The 15,659-nt window shown below is 43.6% G+C and overlaps 1 protein-coding gene across 3 annotated transcripts in view; it reads right to left on the reverse strand.

The window, feature by feature from the left end:
- Sema5a (semaphorin 5A) overlaps positions 1-15,659 on the reverse strand; it is a 530,837-nt gene that overhangs the window by 22,301 nt on the left and 492,877 nt on the right. For all 3 annotated transcript variants that reach the window (XM_023706626.1, XM_023706624.1, XM_004625196.2), the window contains one exon: positions 1,593-1,818. In XM_023706626.1, the coding sequence (XP_023562394.1) occupies positions 1,593-1,818 (226 nt within the window). The remainder of the gene's footprint in view (positions 1-1,592; positions 1,819-15,659) is intronic.

Raw genomic sequence — 15,659 nt, forward strand, 5'->3', positions numbered from 1 at the left:
ACCACACATTAGCTTTGGTTTTATCTGCATCTAAGAATGCAAGTTTGAAAAAGGAATCTAATTATAGAGAAAGCTTTGTTCATTGTTCTCTTACAGTTAAAGGCATAAGAAGCGAGACAGTTGAGTCTCTTTTGCAATCAGGGAATAAATGAATAAATTGAAGAAAGTATCGCCAGAGTAGCAATAAACATTAAGGTCAGTGAAATATAACCTTCACATAAACAAATAATGTCTTAGCATAAATGTATCCCAAATCATATACATATATCCTTACAAAAATCTGCACAGGGCATAGTTAGATTATTAAGATTGTATGGGAAGGTTATCTTTAAAAAATTTGTGTTACCTATTTAGACTAGAAAAACATTCTGAAAAAACTGGAAATTATATATATGTATATATATTATATATATTCTTGTATTTCATATCACAGCTATACATATACAGTTGTATTTCATATCACAACTCCAACTGGAGAGTACTGGATCATGTCTCAGCATGTAGACCTTCAGGTTAGGTCTTGAGCTGTCCACCTAGAGTTTCACTATATTCACATCCTGCTAATCACAAGTTTTTACAAGATGAGGAGGAGTAATGATCACCTGGTTGCTCCTTTTCTGTAGATGGGCAGTGTACGTTTTACTTATGTTGCACCTTCACTTACATAAAAACCCTTTATCATGTGACTCACGTCTTCTTGAGAAACTAAAGGATTACATACCCAGCCGGGGGCAGTAGTCTGAGTTCAACAGGGAGTGAACTTCAGTAAGGGCAGTACAAGCAGAGGAGCAAGTGCATTTTTATTTTATTTATTTATTTATTTATTTTGGCGGAACCGGGGATTGAGCTCAGATCCTTGCGTTTGCCAGTCAAGCTCTTATCCTACTGAACCATCTCCCTGGCTCCAACAAGTGTAATGGTTAGCACTCTGCACTCTGAATCCAGCAAGTGCATTTTTAAAGAGAAAGGAGCTTGACAAGAACTGGCAGCCTCCAACCTTCCAGGCTGCCTGTCGCTCCCTGGAAAAGACCTGGAGACCTGTGAGGTAAGAACAGCCGGTGGCTGCCAAGCGGAGCCCTCCATAGGAATTGGAGAGATCTAGTGAACACAAACTACGCAGGATCTATGATAAGCAAAGTGTTACTTGGGCGCTAGAATTTGGAGAGTCACCTAAACACAGAACTCTCATCACTGGTTCATGCTCTGCGGTTTCAGTTACCTGCGGTCAGCCACCAGCCAAAAATAGGAGTACTGGCCTTGACTCAAGGAGAAGACCACCTACCTTTTATTATACTATATTTTTATAGTTGTTCTATTTTATTTATGACTCAGTGTTGTTAACCTCATAGAATCACTGGGGGCCTCTGAATTAACCCTCACAGATAAAGGATAAGTAAATTTTTATAGTAAAGGTGGTTTTTTTTTTCCTTCATTTTTCTGTATGAAGTTAATTCTGCTCTGTAAGACCCTTGTGACAAGAACTACTAAGCCATAATGACAGAGAAAATCTTCCCCCTTGTGCATCTCCGGCCTCCGAGGCAAGCTCAGGTCTGTGGCTGGGCGCGGTCCGGCCTTGTGACACCGCTTCTCACCGTCCGTGGAGCAGCCGCTGGTGCCGTCACTAGAGCAGTAGCGCATTTCGATCCTCTGCCTTCCCACTTCCAGCAGATTGGGGTCCGGCAGGCGGGCCTTGCAGGTGTACCGGAAGCGCTGCTCGTAGTGGCCGCCGTTGTCGGAAATGTTGACGGGCGTCCACGGTGTCCAAGGCGTGGTCTTCTTCAGCTCGGGACACGGGTTGGTGTTACAAGGCTGGTACTCCTGGGAGAGAAAAAGCACAGTTCCTTACCCCAGAACGTTAATCTTTGGGGAAATTCCTTTCTTTTAGAAAAAGGTAAGGGAATCCAAAATTTCAAATCCTAAAATGCTACAAAATTAAAACCATGTGAAAATAGGTATTTTTTAGAATGGTTGGGATTCTCGAGAGCTCCAAAAGGAATTGGCAGCCTTCATAAACATGGACTTTAAATCAATAAACAACATCACATGTGAAAAAACGGTGATTTTGTGCAAACCATTTTAATTGCACTTTATAGGCAACTCAAGAAGCTGATTATTTTGGTGTTATGTTTATGTATTTGCTTTAAACGATTAAAGTTAAAATGATAGAAGCGTATTTTGTTTATCACACTACATGCTTGTTTAAGATTCATTGATAATATACGCCCGGAATCACAGATTCAAAGCGTTGAAGTTTGTGAGTATCACATGGAAACACAGAAATGACACTTTCGTCTATAAAAATTCCATCACTTCGCTTCTCACCGCAGCAGCGGCACTTCTCAGGTTTGCTTTGTTCCTCTCACTCACGGGTCTTCTCCTCACATCCAGGGATGGGAGGGTCCTGGCAGGCCGAAAGAGAACAGATCTGAAAGTCTGCGGAGTGAGCCAGGCTGTGAGACTTGGATGGGGCAGAGCTCTGGACGGTGCAAATCCGCCTGGGGCACTTACTGGTTTATTTAGTCATTTATTTATTTATTTTGTTTTGTACGGGGTCTCACTGCGCAGCTCAGACTCGTGGTGACCCTCCCGTCTCAGTCTCCATTGTGGGATTACAGGCGTGCACCCCACGGCCTGGTTTCAGTGTCAGCACGGCTTGTGGTACAGGGAATCAAAGCCAGGTCCTTGCGCTCGCCAGGCAGGCACTTATGCTGCCGAGCTATCTCCCATGCTGATTTATTTGACAATAATTCTAAATACTGTGTCATCCCAGTAAGAAATAGAGAAGTTAATGTTTAATGCAATTCTACATCACATGTCTTCCCTTAGACAATAAATGATGCTCTACTGGAGAGGAAACCAGCAGCGTGTAATACACCTACTTATGCTGATAACTTAAGATATTTTTATCAATGCTAACTATACACTTAAAACAAGAGTGAAATCTCTCGCTAAGCTTTAATATCAATGAGAAATTACTTCCTTTTCTTTCAGTTGAATTTTTGCATTTTCCTCCACAGAGCTAACATGAAATTTTCAAGATTATGCACCATCCATTAACTACCTACCACGGAAAAGCAGGGTTTGGCCTTTTGTTCTCTGGCGCGCTTCCTGTGTTGTACTGCACATGACTGCATTCTTCCCATGGCCTGCCGTCTTGGTATAGTTACACCATAATTTTGGTTAGATCAAATCTGGTGTTTTACCAATCACAAGGTAAAGACTATTCATGCCAGGGTGATAGAGTAAATTGATATGGATATTTGTATTTTCTGTCTAGTTCCCTTCCAATCCGACTCAGTGGTTCTCTTGTTTATTCATTTACTTGGAAGTTGCGTAGTTTCTCAGGTATTTAAATGAAGAAGTAATAGTATGAGCTACAGGACCATGGGGTGGTCTAGTTGAGTCACTGATGGAGGAAGCAGTCAGAGCTTTGACCCTTTCTTGCTGGCTCACCAGGAACCCCTGTGTCCTGCCCTGCCTCAAGATGGAGTCCTCAGCTCCTGCAGGCCTCCGGGAGACAAGCAGAGGGAGGGTCCTGGGCTCTGGTTTCTCTCCACAGGCTTTCTCTGCATCAGCCTTTTCCCAGCTCCAGACCCAGTGTCCAGAGGTCCAGGAAGGATGGATAGAGTAGGCCTAGGCCTCTTCTGGAAGAGGAAAGAAGGTCTGCAGGCCTGATAATTTTTTAAACCCAAACTATTGCACCACTAGCAAAGAAAGTGAGGCTGCCGACTCCTGAGCTCTATGGACTCTGGGCTGTGAACCTTATCGTGCAGAAGCTGGGCGCTGGCGATACATTTCTAGTTTCTACAACTAAGTAGTAACATCCATCAGACTCTATGTGCTACAAAGCAAAACTAGTAAAAAAAAAAAAAAAAAAAAGGCTGTGGAAGTTCCCACTACCAAACACCAATATGACCTGCTTCCAGTGGAGTCACAAGAGCTTAATCTGCCACAAAACAGTTACACATCCACACATGAAGTTCTGTCTCAGTGAGGGATGTTTATTGCAGAGTCAGCACTCATGGGTTCTCCTCAGGCCTGGCATGCTGACCTGTCACGTACCAAAGTACTAGACACCCCAGAGGACACAACAGCTCAGCGCATACTGCATTGCTTGCACGAAAGACCCAGGCACAGTAAGACCCTTGTCATCCTGGGAATGGTGGGAGGTTGGCTTTCCCGAAACCCAACTTTCCAGACACGAGCCAAAGCTGCCCTTGCAAGTGCTTGGCGTGGTCTGGGTTGGAGGCTGTGTCGATGTCTCCCAGCAGTTCCCCTCTGCCGGTCTTGGCCTCACTGATCTTGGATATGTTTCCAAATTCCATTAAAAAAATGTGGCATTTCTTTCTTTTGTTGTGATTTTAGAGCATTTTTAGAGGGTTGAAGAAACTATCTCTTTCATATGTAATTAGTGACTTTCCAGTATAGAGAAGTTAGCTGTGTGCGTATGTCCACACCACTAGCTTCAGCTGGAAGCACGCTTGCTACTTTCTCCCTAAGCTAAGTATTCTAACTAGGTTTGTTTTGCTTTTTCTTATAATCCATCTTTTGTATAGATATATTTTTTACAGTGAATACTGCTTGGGAGTTAAGAGGAGATATGTAAAGCAAGTAAGGCTGCTTCTGAAACACCAGCTCCTCATTCTTCTTGGGCAGTATCACCTCACTACCACTCAAAGTAGAAAGGCAAATGGCTTCATGTCCCTCTATGGACAACATCTTCATTACAAAATCTTTTGAATGCTGTCTTCTAAATGAAAACACTGCCCCAGAAAATGCCATAAATCTAATCCCGTGAAAAGCTTGCTGCAGTGTGTGTGTGTGTGTGTGTGTGTGTGTGTGTGTCTCATCTGGCAAGAAAGCTGCATGACAAGACCTCAGTAAACCTCTATCGTAGCTTTTCTGTGTCCATGGTGAAGGCTGCCATGGAATGACACACCACAACCCTTGCTCCTTTCACTCCATGCCAAATTGGCCAGGCAAATGTCTGAGACTTCCTTGCTAAAATGTCCTCACAGCATAAAACAGTCAGGTTTTAGATATTGGTAAGTTTTATTTTACTTGTAAAAGAGCAAGATCCGATGGCTTAGTGAACATAAAATACACCCTCAAAAGCCTTAGCTCCTTCACACTAGAAGTGTCATCTTTTCTATGCAGTGAGGTTAACTTGTCAAATCTATAGTGGCTAAGTATGTTTGGGAGCTGCTGCCCACGTCCTGCCTCACTCTCTGGGCTGTTTGGTCTGTGGGGGACACAGACCATGGCTGGAGAGCTCAGCTCAGGCTCATCAGAGCTAAGCTTCCCTTAGCTACATCTGCTTGTAGATTTTTTGTTTTCTCACAGAATGGTTTTGGGACTGCTTTCCTCCAGTTTTTGATGTATGATTAGGATGCGCTCTCTCGAAGTACTGAATCATGAAAAGGTTGAGAAATGTTAAGCTTACTCTCTTTCATACTAACACAGCAACCAAAATTATGAAGTAACTGGATTCAGTGATTACTTAGATGGTTTATCTGAATGTGTATGCTACAATTTCCTGGTTTACTGCTGCTCTAGGTACCCAAATTTAAATGGGACTTGAGCAGCATTCCATTTAACACTCAAGAAAAAGAGCTTTTAAAAACTATTTTAGCTAATTATGATTATTTGCTACCTAAGATTTGTAACAGTGTGGTGCAAATTGCAAGATTAGTCAACAAAGTTTAAACAATTCCTCCCAATATGTTCCCCTGTGAATTCTCTATGCCAGGTAACAGCGACAAACCATCCATTTAGAAATTGCATCCAGCAACCCGTGAGGCGCTGGGATGGGTCTTGCCCGCCGCGGTGCCAAGGCTTCCAGGCTAGGCCCTGGCGTTCACGCTTCCCCTCATCTCAGTCCCCTCTTCTGTTTTCAGGCCACCACCACTACAGGCCTGGTTTTCAGACTCAGAGCCTACATTTCACCACATCTTAACTGCCTATTTACAATTCTGCCTGCACTAATAGACTGCAAGTTGAGAACAGCGCACTTTGTCACATTTATTTTGTATTACCCATCTTGAACACAATTTCCCTATTAACTTGGTGAACAGGCAAATCATTTTGATCAAATTCCAGATGCAATTTTATTTAAGGGGAATCTGCATATATTTGAGGAGAACATTTTGGGAATTTGAAGCTAAGTGCAGCCTCCTGTTTTGATTTTATTTATTCTACTGTGATTTTGTTTACTTTCATGAAAAGCCTAAATTACTCTATATTTTACAGATTAAATGTAAAGAGGAGAGATGGAAACAGTCCAAGCAGAATTTTGATATCATAAGCTCTGTGCAAAGTGAAAAGATTACCCTTAAAGTAAACCTCTGAACATATAAAGAAAATGCATTCTTAGGTACAATACTTATGACTTCCATATGTATTTATAAAGTTCTCTTTCAGAGCCTGAGCCTGGCAAGTTGAGAGAGAAGGACAATGGCCTAAAAGAAATGACAAATTTAGGGCCAGCCAGATAGCTCCGCGGCCTAAAGCGCCTGCTTAGGCAGAGTGCAGAGGCCTGTGCTGGCCCCACCCTGAGGCATGCTGAGATGGTGACTGAGACTGGGCGTGGTGGCACACACCTGTAATCCCAGCACTTGGGAGGCTGAACACGGGAGAATCACTATGAGTCCCACCTATGTAGTGAGATCCTGTAGACCCTGTAGACCCTGCAGACCCTGTCCTAAATACAGAAAGAAAAGAAAGAAGCAACAAATTCATTCATTTGTGTTCACCAAGGCCAGTGTATTCAAAAAGTGCAGATCTACAACCTGGAGGCCTGTGTCCAAAAGGGCGGAGCCTGACAGGAAGTTCTCAGAATTAGTTTAGTTGTACCAGGGATGGGAGACAGGTAAAGGAAGTAGTGGGTTCAAGATCTTATGATCACAGAGCAACTTCTGCTTCCTACCAAGGAGGAGCAATAGAAGCTGGCTTAACTGTTTCACCCGAACAACTATGTTACAGGAAGTGGATGCTAAAGAAGCTGCAATTCTGGTCAGTGTTCACTGGGTGATGGGAAAGATACGAGGGAGCCCAGACCCAAGTGTGCACAGACCCAAGAAGGTTTACTGGTGCTGGCACAGGGATTACAAACCCAGGTCAGACCAGGGAAGACAGGCAGAGACAGAGACCGATCTTGGGAGTCAAAGCAGCTAAAGTACTCAGAAAGTGAGAGAACCATGGTGAGAAATCCCAGAGATACACAGAGGGGCCCCGGAGCATGCAACTGAGAAAAATGAAGGTATCTCCACAGCCCAAACTATTTCTTATAGTTTTAAATGTGTTTGTATTTTGTGGCAGCAAACCAGAGAATATTTGTTGCTTTTCTGTCCTTAGAATCTGAGCTAGGTGTTCCATGTACTATTTTAAAATCCCCAGCACCACATGCCACATCAGCCCCATCCCCAGGGTGGGGAGGAGGAGATTGTCCCTGTCATTCTGTGAGGTCTACTTCAATCTGATATTAAGCCAGACAGACTTTAGAAGAAAGAAAAATCCCAGCGAATACATGAAGAACAAATGGGTGCACAAAGACCCACAAGAAAAGATTAGCCCCACAGAGCTCGGGGTAGGGCTTGCTCCCAAGAGCTAAGGAGGCTGCCGAGGAGGGTCTTGCCTCTACAGCTGGGAAACATTACTACAATGAAATGCTTCATGGATCCTGACTCCCAGAGCCTCAAGGTAAGAAGCCAAATCGCCAAGCTGGTTTGACATAACTTATTGCCATCCCAGGAAAGATGTCTGGCATACTTTTGGAGCAATGAAACTGTTAAGCACATAACCACATAAAATTACAATATGATGCATCTGATCTAAAGTTATCAAATAGGCAAACAGGCCCAAACCACAACCTATTATGAGAAGAAAAATGAATTCACTGAAATGAACATAGAAAAGACATGGAGGATATGATCTGTGGTTTAGATCTTTAAAAAGATGTGTTATAGTTGTGTTGAGACAGTCAGGAAGCTGGAGGAAAGACTGAACACATTAAGTAGAGACATGGGAGCTCTGAGGAAGAAGTAACTGTAATACACCAACTGTATAAATTCGCAGATGGCTGCAAGGAAGAGACTATCCCTGTCATTCTGTGAGGCCTACTTCCATCTGATATTAAGCCAGACAGACTTTAGAAGAAAGAAAATCACACATGAGTAGGATGTGAATGCTAAAATTCTTTGTGTGTGTGTGTGTGTGTGTGTGTGTGTGGCCAGCTTAGCCCACCCTGGGGATGGGGCTGATGTGGCATGTGGTGCTGGGGATCGAACTGTGGTCCCTGAGCTTTGCCTTAGCTTGCCTAAGCAGGCAACTGAGCTATCTCGCCAGCCCCTAGAATTTGTTTTCTCATGGTACCAGGGATCGAACTCAGGACCTTGGGCCTTATCAGGCAAGCACCTGTTCCACTGAGCTATCTCTCTGGCCATGGATGCTAAAATTCTTAATGAGATTTCAGTAAATCAAACCGAAATGTGGACCTCTGTATATTCCGGGCCCATACACCACAGATACTTGCACACACTGATGAGCAAAGTAGATTCTCATGGCATTATCATTTGACTGTTTGGTACTGAATACAACCACTACGTACTTGTTGACAAAGTGGATTAAAAAGACGGAATGTTCACCATCAACACTGATGTGCGCCTGTCCCGCAATCAAGTGCACGCTCCAGCCTGTGCGTCTGTGCACGTGTGCGTGTAGACTGCTCATGATCGCCATCCGTTTATAATTACTTGTTTTCTTTATAATCAAATTCTTTGGCACAGTGAATCTCCACACTGGTGCAGGCCTTTGGACATGAAGGGGTTACACTCCTCTGCCGGAGGATTTAAGGAAGGCTGAGTGACAGGATGGCCCAGAAGGCCAATTCAATCTCAGGACACTTCTGACCTGTACCCTAGCAAGTCATCAGTGGTGCCTGGGACACACCAGAGCATGTGCTAGAGGAGAGGCAAGGCAAGAAGATCCCCTATAGCCAAAATGTCACTTGCGCTTCACAGTCTTGCTTTAGATTTGGTCACTGCCCGAATAAGTGTCCAGCACATGCACTGATATTAGGTTCGGGGATGGTGGGCAGATTTTCAAGATATAAAGTGGCAAACTCAGTTGATACTAGTTACTGTGAAGAGGGGCTGGTAATTTTGCAAATTTTACAAGCATATTCCTGCTTCCTTTTCACTTATATTTCTAGTCATAAAAGCACAGTAGAATGCCATAGAAAAGCCCCGAATACTGTAAAACTGAACACTTTAAGTAAAACGTCACTCAAAGTTTCACTGATTGATTTAGTAACTGTCTGCAGCTGTGACTACACGGCTTTGTACCAGGGGTCTCTGGTGCCTGCGAGCTTCTCCAGGGCAAGACCCAGGAGCGATGCAACTTCGTACGCACACAGGCAGTGGGCAGTGAGGCAGCTCCGAAGCCCTTCGCCTCAGGGTCTTCCACATCCATTCACTTGCAATAGAAGCCACTCTGGATTTTTTTAAGTGAAGAAAAAGCAAACAAATGCATCTGAAAAATGGCTATGGGGTGTGTGTGTGTGTGTGTGTGTGTGTGTGTGTGTGTGTGTGAATAAACGTACACATAAAAATGGAGCTGCATTTCTTCCTTAGGCATTCTTTTTTATAACACTGTAGACAGCTCAAGAGAATAAGAAAATCAGTGCTGTTGCTAGAAATCTTCTTTATTACAGAGGCCGTGATTTGTAGGCAATTTTCCCTCTATAAACTTACATCTCAAATGAGATGATCCATATATTTACTTTATTCCCTCTCTATACTGCCTTTAAATTCTCACTCTCTGAGTGGAAATCAAGAATTCAGACATCTCTTTCTGGCAAACATCTTGCAATGTGAGGAGAAAGTTCTCTTGGGCAGAAATGAATACCTACTATTGTGGGAATTTAAGTGGTGACCTTGAGCAAGGACCGCCGCTGTTTATTGCTGGTCCTTCATTTTTAAAGGAGAAAATGTTTAAATATCACATGCCTGCCTGAGAACTTGTAATAATTTCTATGGCTTTTAAGATTTTCTGTAAGGAATTTTGAGAGAACTAAAATAAGTAAGATAAACCAAAGTAGGACGGAATCATTAAGATAAAGATTTTGGCAGGACTGCTCAGGGGACTTACTTTTAAAATAGTACATGGAACACCTAGCTCAGATTCTAAGGACAGAAAAGCAACAAATATTCTCTGGTTTGCTGCCACAAAATACAAACACATTTAAAACTATAAGAAAAAACAAGGTTTGGGCTGTGGAGATACCTCAGTGGTCTAAGCGCTTGCCTGAGAAGCACAAGGACCCAACTTCGATCCCCGGTACTGCATGCCATGCTGGCCCTGAAACTGGGCATGGTGGTGCATGCCAGTGCTGGGGAGGCTGAGACAGAAGAACTCTGGGGGTCTGGGCTGCATAGTGAGGCCCTGTATCCAATAAATAAATGAAAAGGAAAAAGAACAAGGTTCAAGTAGTGAACATTCCCTTAATCATAGAGCTTTGATACGAAGGGTACAGCTACACGTATCTTACTTGTGTGAGCTCAAGCAGCTCCACTTCTTTGCAAGAAAATACAAGATAGAATTATGATAATACAACCGTTCTGGACAAATCATCACCACGGCAGGCTGAAATCATGTTTTTATGCTGTTTACCCAAAATTTGTTGAAAACTCTACGTACTGAATTGAAAGCTATTATTCAGCAGAATAGGTCACTAATGGGAAGTTTCACAAGTGCCTTGTGATTAATTCATGTTTGATGTGTAAATATTTTATATATAAAGTAATTTCTAAAAATATTAGGATTTTACTTTTTGAGAAATATGTTAAGAAATGTGAGACATATGGAGGGTTTCTCGTTGCAGTTGTCTTTTTGAGACAGGGTTTCACTATGGAGGTTAGCCTGGCCTCCAACTCATGGCAAGCCTTCTGCCTCAGCCTCCTGACTGCTGGTATTACAGACATGCACCACAGCGCCCAGAATACAATATTGATAAATGCATGACAACTTTTTTTTAGCTACTGTTATGGTTTATGTGCATTTGTCCCCACAAAGCCTTAAGTAGTCACTGAGGTGCAGTTCTACAGTTTGTGGTTAACTCAAGATCCATGGCTGGGATTATGGGTCTGAGTACTGCTGGGATTATGGGTGTGAGTACTGCTGGGATTATGGGTGTGAGTACTGCTGGGATTATGGGTGTGAGTACTGCTGGGATTATGGGTGTGAGTGCTACACCCAGCCTGGGGCAGACAGCTTGCATGTAACATAAGAGAGACAGAGACAGACTTTCTCTCTGTTGCCACTGCTCCTCCATTTTGCTCTTGCTCTTTGTTGCCACCATGAATGAATGTCCTCTGCCCTGTGCCACTCTGCCTTGGAGCCAGCCAAGTACGGTCTGAGAGCTCCAGTTACTGTGAGCTAAATAAACCTTTCCTTCCTTCATTCTGGGTTTTGGGTATTTGTCCCAGCAATGAGAGAAGAGTAACTGAGACAGACAGCTGCCTAATGACTACAGAGGATTAAGACAGAATTTTTTTTCTCTTCAATCATTTTTAAAAAATGAGTGATGTCATTATCCTCTTGCTGTGCTATCTTCCAAATCCTTTTTTACGAGAGACTTTTAGTTAAAGTTTAAAAAAGAAAAGACCAGTACTTGTTAGTAATACATAGGGAATTCCAAGTGTTGATGAGCGTACCAGGACTTTGGATCCACAGACCTGAAAAGTTCTATGAACTTTTCCATAGTAACGTTGCAGAGTGATCCAGAAGTTCTTTGTTCTCAGAGCTCCTGCCAAACCAGAAGCGAGTAGTACAGAGAAAATTAGCAAATGAAGGCAGAGGGGAACCCAGCAAACGAGTTCTCAAAAGGGAGAGCGATTTTGTTGTTGGATAACTGATTCTACCATGGACTCCACCGATTCAAAACAGAAACTGCATGTAACCCTGCAGACTCGAGTTGTGCACTGCTAACTCTTCTGCTGAACCTACCTAGAATCTGAAGGACTGAGAATGGGTAAATCTGCAAATCTCAGGCAACTGGCTGCATGTTCTCGTGGGGAAAACCATAGCGATCCGCCAGCTTCTAACTTGCCCGCTGGGTATATGATCTCTAGGGAGTTGGCCCTTCATTAGTCTTGAAATCCTGCCAATGATTTTGTCTTCAAGTTTCACTCAAGAATGGATGCTAAGTCTTTCCTCAGAGGCTCTCTGTCCACACCAGTCCATGGCTTTCTGTGATAATCAGGAGGACCCAGTAGGTTTTGGCCCTGTCACCCTGTTATCACAGTGCCTTGACCTTGTCACCTGGGAAATGCTGTTATGGAGAAGTACAGCCTTGTGACAGTTTGGAGCTGCTAAAGAAGATGCTGTGCTCATGGTACTCAGCAGGCGGCCAGGCACGCTGGGGCTCCTCCAACTGCACAGAGGCCTGGAATGAGAGACACAATGCGGCACATGAAAGTATTAGGCATCCTCCTAGTGGACTGGAGAAACAGCCTCCATTCCTGGAAAATGCAGATGGCCACAGCCGGTTTCCCCACCTTGGTATGTACATTGGACAGATTTATTTAACTGGTGAAAAAAGTGTAAATTTAACTTGCCCCCAAAATTTTTCTCTATGACTTTACTTGTTCCATGATATGATTATCTAGTAGAAAACCTTTAACTTCGAAATTTATTATCTGAGTGCATGCAAAGCTATCTTTTCAATGCCTCAACAAAGATGAGGAGGGATATTTATTTAATCAGAAATCCTCACTTCATGAATGATGTATTTGGAAAATACAGAACTAAGGTCAAAGTTTAGTGACATTTCATTTCAATGTTTTGGAAAACTTTGAAAGTAGGATTTAATGCATGGGGGAAAAGAAAATCACACACATTTTATCAGCATCTTTTTGCTAAAAGGAATATCCTATAGGATCACATATTTTGGTCTTTTGGAAAACTTACTATGGAAATTGATTAAATCCCCTTAAATAAGAATACTTAAATGACTTTATGTTTATACCGCAGGCTGTTTAATTAGATTATTACTTATTTATTTAGATACAGGGTCTTGCTACACAGCTCAGACCCATAACGATCCTCCTGGCTCAGCTTCCCCAGCACTGGGGTTACAAGTGTGTACACCACGCCCGGTTCTGGGGTAGCACAGCACGGTATGTGGCACTAGGGACGGAGCTCTGGCCCTTGTGCTTGCCAGGCAGGCACTTAGACCACCAAGTTATCTCTGCAGCCCTAATTATATTATTATTAGGCCTGAATGTTTCCTGCCAGAACCTACAGATAATGACATAAGTATCGTGATTTGAATATTCATATTTATGAAAGAAAACAGACCATATTGTTGGCTCAGTGATACTCTCCACAGAAACACACTCATGGAAGAAAATGCTCATGTTTTCCACCCACCCACACATTGCCCAGCAATCACGGATGAAGCACCTAGACCATATGCGAAACACCAGTTATGTCCTCAGGAGATCCTAGACACAATGATGAAAAAGAATATGAGAAGTTCAAGGCCGACCAGAGAACGTGCAGTAAGCTCCACAGACACAGGAGCTAAGGGGCAACAGGGACTCGCTGTTAAATAACCTGAAGAAGTAGCAGCAGACACTCTGGCCAGCTGCACGGAGCGCCTGGAGCAGGATTCACTGTCTAACAGGCTGACCTAGCTAACACGCCGTGACACCGTCTTCCTCGGTCCCAGAGCCAGAGTTGGGATGCATCTGGCATTTGGATGCCTTGAACAGTCAATCCAGGCTATATTATCTATGGCTTAATCATAGAATATCATTCTTAGAAAACCCTCATGCATACCAGCCACCTTAAGAAAGGTTAAATCTTGATCAGAAAACAAGAGTCAGTAATTAAAACATCAAGTTTTCAAAATACTTGGAGGGAGTTTTTTTTTTTTTTTCTTTTTTCTTTAATGATGGATAAATGCCTTTGGGTCTTCTTGGAAGTCTTTGAGATGCATGCATAATGTTCCTGCAATAATCCAGATGCAGAGGTAAAGCCCCCAGGTGCCCTGCCCAGAACACACCAGCACTCCTGATAGCCCAGATTAATTCTGTCTCCCACGGCCAGGTGGGACTCCTCACCTCCGCCATCATACCCCTCCCCGTCCTCCCCCCAGCAATGTTAACAAGAAACTCTTTGATTTGACAGCAAAAGAGATTCCTTTTGTTCCTACAACAAACATTCTGTCTAAATAAAGTTGCAACACTGTAACAATTTATTTATAAACACTGTAGATAGTTTCCTTATAAGATCAACAATCTTTTCTTTTTTCGTTTGTTTGTTTGGCGGAACTGGGGATTGAACTCAGCCCCTTGCGCTTGCCAAGGAAGCGCTTATTCCACTGAGCCGCCTCCCTTGCCAATCTCGTCTTTCTTAATTTAATCATTTGTGATGTCTTGGGGTTAAAATTCAGGTTTCTTATTACAGTTGGTCCTCCCCAACTTTTTTATCTGCAGACTTAACATATTTAAAAAGACTAAGCATTTGTGCTGAGCACGTCCAGCGCATTTTTAGAAGTTAATTTTATCGGTACTCTTTTGATGCACATGATGATCACACGCATCATAGGAAATTTTTACCAGTCCATAATATATCTCGATTCTTCCCTTTCCCACCATTTGCCACCCCTTCCTTCAGCACTCTTCCTCTCCTTATTTACAGAAGCTGTTTCCATTTTTTTTTTCTATTCCCGTTTTCGCTTTTCCTTTTCATTGTCCCATGTCTCCCAGCTTCCCTTCCCACCTGGACATTTCCTCCCCACCTCGCACTGTCTGTCCCACATCTCAGTCCTTACTTACACTCGCTTGTGCTCTGTTCTTGTCGGTATTCCCTAAACAATGCAGAACAACCATTCACACAGCATTGGGGTTACATTAGGTGTCCTAAGAAATTCAGAGGTAATTCCGAGTTTGCAGGAAGATATAAATAGGGATTGTGGAAATGCTGTACCACGTTTCATATAGAAATGGAACCTATGAGGATTTTATTATCTGCGGGGAGCCCAGAACCTACCTGCCTCAGGTGCAGATGGACAGGTAAACTGAAAATACTAGCGATGCTTTTAGCTTTGTTCTTATCCTATTGTACCCTGCTCTGCTCTGCTCTGCTCTGCTCTGCTCTGCTCTGCTCTGCTCTGCTCAGCTCTGCTCTGCTCAGCTCTGCTCTGCTCTGCTCTGCTCTGCTCTGCTCTGCTCTGCTCTGCTCTGCTCAGCTCTGCTCTGCTCTGCTCAGCTCAGCTCTGCTCTGCTCTTCTCTTCTCTGCTCTGCTCAGCTCTGCTCTGCTCTTCTCTGCTCTTCTCTGCTCTGCTCAGCTCAGCTCAGCTCAGCTCTGCTCTGCTCTGCTCAGCTCTGCTCTGCTCAGCGCTGCTCTGCTCAGCTCAGCTCTGCTCTGCTCAGCTCTGCTCTGCTCAGCTCAGCTCTGCTCAGCTCTGTTCTGCTCTGCTCTGCTCAGCTCAGCCCTGCTCTGCACTGTTCTCCTCTGCTCAGCTCTGCTCTGCTCAGCTCAGCTCTGCTCTGCTCTGCTCTGCTCTGCTCTGCTCTGCTCTGCTCGGTTCAGCTCTGCTCTGCTCTTCTCTGCTCAGCTCTGCTCTGCTCTGCTCTTCTCTGCTCTTCTCTGC

The sequence above is a fragment of the Octodon degus genome, unplaced genomic scaffold, assembly GCF_000260255.1.
Source record: "Octodon degus isolate 3935 unplaced genomic scaffold, OctDeg1.0 scaffold00008, whole genome shotgun sequence".
NCBI lineage: Eukaryota > Metazoa > Chordata > Mammalia > Rodentia > Octodontidae > Octodon > Octodon degus.